Source organism: Phoca vitulina, unplaced genomic scaffold (genome assembly GCF_004348235.1).
Source record: "Phoca vitulina isolate PV1807 unplaced genomic scaffold, GSC_HSeal_1.0 scaffold68, whole genome shotgun sequence".
In the NCBI taxonomy this organism is placed as follows: domain Eukaryota; kingdom Metazoa; phylum Chordata; class Mammalia; order Carnivora; family Phocidae; genus Phoca; species Phoca vitulina.
In genome coordinates, this window is record NW_022589771.1 from 6,036,106 (window position 1) to 6,044,033 (window position 7,928).

A 7,928-nucleotide genomic window follows, 5' to 3' on the forward strand; every position below is an offset into this window, starting at 1 on the left:
ACACTGGTCCCAATGGGGTTGTCCTCTTCGTTTTATTCTTGAAGCTGACATTTTATTCTTGAGGCTTCACAATGCAAGCCTGAACTTTCCGCTGGAGACAACAGAGTGAATTTGGTTTGAGTAAAGGATAATTCTGTTGGGGCACCTGGGTGGCTCAGTGGGTTAAGTGTCTGCCTTCTGCTCAGGTCATGATTCCAGGGTCCTGGGATAGAGCCCCATGTCTGGCTCCCTGCTCAGCGGGGAGCCTGCTTCTCCCTCTCCCTCTGCCCCTCCCCCTACTTGTTCTCTCTCTCTCTCTCTCTCTCTCTCTCTCAAATTAATAAAATTTTTTTAAAGGATAATTCTGTTATCAAGGTTTTCCCTTCTCCTGGAGAGACCAAGGACCTCTTTCTCATTATTATCCTAAGACCTCAGATTGTCCCTCTGCCACCCTGGATGACTGGTGGCAGGTCGCATTGCATTCACAGGGCTCCAGAGTCCCCTTTGATAAGGGTCTGGGGGGACCTGTTTCTGCCCATTTATCTTGCCACCTGAATGAGTCTCCACTTCGCCCGGGTGGAGTCAGAGGAGCGGGCACGTTCATCTTCTAGGAAGCACTGGACAAGGCAGGAGTGGGGGTGGGGGGGCACGATCAATAACGGAGCGAGGGGTCAGTAACTACGCCTGCTCTGCTATTACGCCTTACTTTGGGGGAAGTCTTTGCACTGCAAGCCATAAACATTCAGGTAAAATAAAGCTTGCACTGCTGACACGCCTAGCTCCGGCACTGGTGCTGTCATGGGCTCAAAGCATGCCCACGGTCCCGCCCGAGGTGGCCTGCAGGATGGGCAATGAACAGCGGTGACCACTGCTGACCGTGTGCATCGCAGGATGGGGTCCGACCTGACGCCGCCCAGTGGCAGCCGAGGGAGGCCGGGCGCGCGCTGAGGCCCGGACCTAACGTGCCGCGGGGCCACCAAACCGACGACTCTGGGTCAGGGCCAGAGTCGCCAGGGCACGGTCTGGAGTCTGTGCACCTGGGGAAGAGACACTGGCAGACGTCGCGCCGGCCCTCCGGGGACAAGGACACCGCAAGACCACTCCGACGGCCACGCGCGCAGCCAGCCCCGGGGCTGCTCGGACGAGAGCCGCCCCGCCGGCGACTGTCAGCTCCACCTGGGGGCGTGGCCTGGGGCGCCGAGCTGGGCGCCGGGAGGCGGCTGGGATGCGCCCGCGGGCCCCGGCCTCTGCCCCGCTCCGCCCCGCCCCCGTACCTGCCTGTGATTGGTGCCCTCGGCCCAGGGGCGGGACCTCGGCGGCGGAGCGCGCGCAGCGGTGGCGTCAGTCCGGGTGCGACCTCCGGCCCGTCCGGCCCTCGCCCGGCGCTCCCCCGTGTCACCGCCATGGCGGCGTCGCTTATGCTGCGGCAAGGACGGTCCGGGGCGCTGAAGGTAAAGGGGAGCCGGGCCGGCGGCGGGGAGGCCGTGTAGGGCCAGGGCCATCTCCGGCCGTCCTGGTGCGCCGTTGACCCGCCTCCCGGGTGCAGGAGAGGACCCCGGGCCGGAGCAAGTGGCCGTGGGGCGGGCCTGGGGGCCGGCGAGCGGGCGCTGAGCCCGGCCACAGCCCCTTGGCGGACCCCGATCACCTGAGGAGCGCCAGGCGCGCGGGGCCGGAGCCACGGGGCAGGTGCGAGGGCTCCCAGCTGTCAGAACCGTGAAGGACAGCGTCTTGACCTCTTGTTTAGCCCGGAGAGGAGAGGAGGGGACTTTGAGGTACCTGGTTCACCTGGTAACTTACCGGGCAGCCACTGGGACGTCAGCCTACATTACCCCATCTGTGAAGAGAGGAAGGAAGAAGGGCTTTCTTTTTCCATATAGAAAAAAATGTAAGGCCACTTAACTGTAAATTTTAAACGGCTCTTACTACAAAAGCACTAACTGTTCATTGCAAAGTAGAGTATAGATAGATGGGGATACCTGTTTCAGAGTCCGCCATTTAGTCCTTGAAATACCTGCTTCTAAATGATTGTTTCAGCTCTCATGTGTACGCATAGACACGTACTTGCAGTCATAAACATAGAAAACATATCTTTACCTTCACATATGTAGGAGAGGCACCTCTGTTCTTTATGCAGCTTCTAGAAAAGTGCTCAGCCCATAGCAGCTGTTAGTAAGTACATGCTGAGTGAATTATCAGTTTATAAGATGTTTGCCACTTACGATATAAACAGTTCAGAAGCAGTTATTATTCGTCTACATCATTATTAACAGCCAAATAGTATTTCTTCTACTTAGCGTTCTAAGTATAGGAAAACATTTTACAAAAAAATCAGAGTATTTTGTAGGTTAATAGGTAATTGGGGACTACAAAAAGTGTGCACGGGAGAAGATCTGTTTTGACATTTCTTGGAGTTACATAGTTAATAGTGACTGTCCTGTGGTTTTTTTTCTTGCAGCTTTTTTTTTGTATTTTCCAAAATTTCCATAACACATACGTTATGGAAATTGTAATAACTATGAGAAATATACCATATGAATGCTTAGTAATAACACATAGTATTTCTATGTTGTAACAGCTTCTAAACGGCATTACTCTAAAATGTCCATATTTGTTAATTCTTTTGTCAGACTATGCTCCTAGAAGCACGAGTGTTTCGAGGACTTGCTTCCACGGTTTCTCTCTCTGCAGAATCAGGGAAGAGTGAAAAGGGACTGCCACCGAATTCCAAGAGGCAAAGTCCACCAAAAAGTAAGATTTTAATGATAGTCATAAGGGAAAGAGAATGCAAAGCAAATAAATCAGTGTGCTTTCCAAGCATGAAAAGTTTTACTAACTACGTAATTTGATTCTTCATTTCCAGCAGTGTCCAGATTATAATCAGACATAAGATCTGTGATGGGTTTTAGACCAAACATATCAGTCATGTAACAGTCTTTGACTCAATATTTAGCCCCGAACCAGTTCTGCCTGTGTTAGTTCCAAGTGCCATACTCTAACACGCAGCAAGGGGATGCGGAGTGCAAAGGCGGGGGCATTTAGATGGCCCAGGTACAGATCCCACACTCCCATGGTAGCTCTGAACTCCACCTTGCTTTTCTTCCCCCAGTTGTGGCTTTTCTCAGCGTCTCTGAAACTCAGATGTGGCTTCCCAGGCTTTGGTTGGCCATGGTCCAGGGTTGCAGGCATCTTTTTATGACCGTGGAAAGGGAGTTAAGGGCAGGCACCGTTCTCCATTACAACTTACTTTGATGAAGCATGATGTCTGATCTGTTTCCAGCTCTTTTCATAGTCATTTTGATTGTTATTGCTGGTTTTTACTTTTTTTTCCCTCCTGAATACCAATGTAGCATATCCTCATGGAAGGAAAATAGAAAGTGTGACAGTATATTTTAAATACTTCTAGGAATTTTATTTTCTACTCCCTGTTCATTACGAATAACTGATTATAGGGGCATCTGGCTGGCTCAGTCCCTGGAGCATGCGACTCTCCATCTCCAGGTTGTGCGTTTGAGCCCCACATTGGGTGTAGACATTACTTAAAATCTTAAAAAATAAAAAAATGAAAGATGTATATGTACAGTCTCTGCAAACCTTTGACTTTTATATGTGGTTCAGAATGATAATTTGAGTTTGTCTTATTTTCATCATTTACCATTTCCTCAGTTTGAATATTTGAAAGTGCTTAGATATTTTTTGTTTTATCCCTCCTTGGAGTGCACACAAAGCCACTGCTAGCATTTAAAATACTGGCCCAGTTGAGTGTGCTAGCCCCTGACTGCCTTTCATGCCCCATCGATTGAGGAAACACCCCTTCCTGATGGTGGCTCATTGGAGGCCTGAATTCAGCTCAGGTGAATTCTGTTTAACTCAGAATGTTCTATTCTGTTTAACTCAGTCCAGTTTTAAATCCAGTGTTCTTTCTTTTTTTTTTTTTTTTTAACGAAACCAGAGTGCCATGATCACTCCTAAAAAAACGTTTACAGCCAGAATGTCGGTTCAGTTCTGCATTATGCCTGGCACATTTTTGACATTCTTTCAATGTTTACTGATGATTAGTTGCATCTCCTTACTAATGTTATCGCTGCCTTTGGTGAATTTTAGTCTTGTATCTGCTCTCCTACCTCCTAGGTTTATGACACTGAACTAATGAATATGTGAGTGGAATGGGGTGCAGTTATGAGAAGGGAGCACTGAGCTGGGAGTTGGGCTTGGGCCTGTGTTGTTTCCGCCCTTGGACGCAGTACCTCCCTGCCAGAGCGGGGCCAGCGCGAGATGCGCGTGCGTGCTGTGTCCATCATAGAGTGCTTCCAGGTGGGAAGACAGGATCCAGAACCACAGTCTCTAATGCACATTACATTTATGTCCCATAATTTTTTTTTTAAAGATTTTATTTATTCATCTGAGAGACACAGAGGCAGGGAGAGAGGCAGAGGGAGAGGGAGAAGCAGGCTCCCCGCCGAGCCAGGAGCCCGACGCGGGGCTCGATCCCAGGACCCCGGGATCATGACCCGAGCCGAAGGCAGACGCTCAACCATCTGAGCCACCCAGGCGCCCCTGTGTCCCATAATTTAAAAATAATTTTAGGGGCGCCTGGGTAGCTCAGTCGTTAAGCGTCTGCCTTTGGCTAAGGTCATGATACCAGGGTCCTGGGATCAAGCCCCGCATCGGGCTCTCTGCTCGGCAGGAAGCCTGCTTCTCCCTCTCCTACTCCCCCTGCTTGTGTTCCCTCTCTCGCTGTCTCTCTCTCTCTCTCTCTCTGTCAAATAAATAAATAAAATCTTTAAAAAAAAAAACAGACAAAAACTATCATTATAAAAAAAGTTATAATAATTTTAATCCGTGTATGAAGATGCTTCTAAATTGACATGTGTAGGTCTCCATGTCTACCTGAAGTGTCAGTACTTAAAAGACCGGTTGAGTGTCAGATGCACAAATGCTTTTTGCCTGCTGGTGGCACATTGCCAGCTTAAAACCCTGTCCACTCTCAGTGGCTTTGGAAGCTCTAACAGAAGTTGCCTGCATGCAGACTGGTCCTTGAGCACTCACCCTTGGGGTCCCATCTCTAGTCAAAGGGTCTGCCTCAGAGTCAGGAGCCGGGTATTACAGAACGCCTTCTGCCTCATTCTCTCTGGAGCTCCAGCTTCTTGTGGCCCATGCTTCCTGCGGGGACCCACCAGTACAGATATGAGTCCAGGGTCTCCTGGTAGGTCCCCCCTCCCACAGAACTGCCTGGCTCCCTGGCTTTGATGTTCCTTTGAATCCGGGCACTAGGCTGAGGTTTACCACAATCTGTATTCAATCATTGACTGCTGTGTCGCTTTTTAAAGAATCTGCCAGGAAGCCAAAGTTAATTATCCATTTCAAGTCCTTATTTCAGTTTGAAACGTGAGGAATCTCTGGAAATAGGGATTCTTTGTATTTAATCCTAACCAACGGTGCCAGGCACTGTTCCAAGCACTCCATATAGTCTCTTGTCTGGTGCTCACAACCCCGTGAGTAGATACTAGTAGTATCCCTGCAACGTAGATGAGAAAGTAGAGGGAAGAGAGCCGTGAGCTGCTCAGGGTCACACATGTCAGTAGCGGAGCCGGTCATGAACCCAGGTAGTAAGCCCCCACTGTCTGTGTTTTTAATCACTCTGCTGTCTTGCCTCTGAAAAAAAATCTAGATTCTCATGTATTCATTAAAAAAAAAAAAACCTTAGGGCGCCTGGGTGGCTCAGTCGTTAAGTGTCTGCCTTCAGCTCAGGTCATGATCCCAGGGTCCTGGGATCGAGCCCCACATCGGGCTCCTGCTCCGCGGGGAGCCTGCTTCTCCCTCTCCCGCTCCCCCTGCTTGTGTTCCCACTCTCGCTGTCTCTCTCTGTCAAATAAATAAATAAAATCTTTTAAAAAAAAAAACCTTATAGCCCTGTACATCTAAAAAAAAGCTTTTAATTAGCATATAAAATTTGAGTAACTGATTCCTTCATGTTGTCAAAATGTGCGTTTGTTTTTGAATATGCTTTGTTTCCAAGGTGAGTTTTGCGACCCAGTGAGAAGATATGGAAGAATTCTAAGGTGGCTAATCCATTTCAAACACCAATAGTCATTTTTGCCTTTAATAGGGAGACCACTAGGGGTGCCCGGCTGGCTCAGTCAGGGAGCACACGACTCTTGATCTCGGGCTTGTAAGTTCGAGCCCCACATTGGGTGTAGAGGTTATACTTAAAAATAAAATCTTTAAAAAAAAAAAAAAAAAAGGGCTGAAAAAAAAAAAAAAAAAAGCTTTGATAGGGAGACCACTAAAAACTTGAAGGTCATGCCCTCACTTTTCAACTGAGCAGAAAAGAGATTCGGGAAATGTAAGTTCTGTTTTGAGAGGAGATAGAGAAGCAGTAGGACTTCTCTCGGTGCTGTTACTAGAGTTTGTAGGCCTTTATTGTGCGTAGGCTGTTATGGTCATTTATATGATCTCTGACAGAGTAGAAACAGTCCACAAAAGTCCCCGGCTTGTGCTGTGAGACAGGCCTCCGTGGCTAGACTTATTTACGTAGCGTTGTGCTTTCATATGATTTTCAAGGAAGGTCAGCATCAAACTAAAACATAGAGTGTATGGGCACCCTGCCTCTAGATAGAAGTAAGAGACTTCATGTAAACAAACCAGTAGGGTCATAAAGTGAGAGCCCTCATTCCTCTACATGAGAGGGCTGTTTTTCGGGTGACCTCATTCTGTACTGCACGGTTGGGTGCAGACTCTGGAACAGCGGTTACTAGTGGCAGCTCCAGATCATTGCGGCAACTTCCTTTTGAGTCACAAGAGGACACTGGGCCTGGGCTGCAGAGGGTCAGAAATTGGCTGTCATTAAAAAGCAAAATGCAGGGGCACCTGGGTGGCTCAGTTGGTGAAGCATCTGCCTTCAGCTCAGGTCATGATTTCGGGGTCCTGTGATCAAGTCCCCACATCAGGCTCCTTGCTCAGCGGGAGTCTGCTTCTCCCTTTCCCTCTGCCCTTCCCCCCAGCTCATGCTCTCTTGCTCTCTTTCTCTCTCAAATAAATAAAATATTTAAAAAAAAAAAAGCAAAATGCAGGGCACCTGGGTGGCTCAGTCGTTAAGCGTCTGCCTTCGGCTCAGGTCAGGATCCCAGGGTCCTGGGATCGAGCCCCGCATCGGGCTCCCTGCTCCACGGGAAGCCTGCTTCTCCCTCTCCCACTCCCCCTGCTTGTGTTCCCTCTCTCGCTGTGTCTCTGTCAAATAAATAAATAAAATCTAAAAAAAAAACAAAACAAAATGCATTACCCTGTTTTAGTCTATTAGCCTTTCTATGAAATTCTTCCAGTAATTTAGCATGAATAAAAGAAACCTTAAAACATTCTTATTTCATATCATAGAAATTTCCTTTTCAAACACAATTTCTAAATGATATCACTGTTGATCCCATTTGAAATTTTCTTTCCATTTTCAGTAGATGATAAACCAACCTATAATGTGATTTTGATAACTTATTTGCAGTTTTTTACATCTCCACAACATATTTTGGAAGATTCAGGCATTGTAACTTTTCTATTCAAAGCAGCCTATCTAAGATGCGCCTTATTTTAACTTAATTTTTCATACTTGGAAAATTTAGGCTCCACATAAACATGGATGAATGATAGAGGTGAGCAGGCTGGGGGTGTAGGGGCCACGAGGAGTTTCTGAGCTGATTCAGGTAGAATTTAGAGAGAGAGAGAGTTCAAGTGCATGTACACTCCTTTGCCTCATTTTTATGTTTAACGTGACCCTGGAGTTCTGTGCGAGTTCTGGGAGTTAGCTGCATCAGCTCGGCATTCAGAATGCAGATTCTGGGCTGGTAGGTGGCCACAGCCTCAGACGTGGCACGGAGGACGTGGTGCTGCTGCTGCTGCTGGTGCTGGGGGAGACGATGGTGCTGGGGGAGACGATGGTGCTGGGGGAGACGATGGCGGAG

The 7,928-nt window shown here is 48.2% G+C and overlaps 1 protein-coding gene across 2 annotated transcripts in view; it reads left to right on the forward strand.

Annotated features, from left to right (window-relative positions):
* The first annotated feature begins 1,189 nt into the window (after positions 1-1,189).
* Positions 1,190-7,928, forward strand: part of NDUFV3 (NADH:ubiquinone oxidoreductase subunit V3) — a 12,755-nt gene continuing 6,016 nt past the window's right edge. The window contains exons 1-2 of one of the 2 annotated variants that reach the window (XM_032392663.1): positions 1,190-1,430; positions 2,607-2,727. In XM_032392663.1, coding sequence (XP_032248554.1) covers positions 1,383-1,430; positions 2,607-2,727 — 169 coding nt within the window. In that variant the 5' untranslated portion in view covers positions 1,190-1,382. The remainder of the gene's footprint in view (positions 1,431-2,606; positions 2,728-7,928) is intronic. The other variant, XM_032392664.1, reaches the window with a different exon arrangement.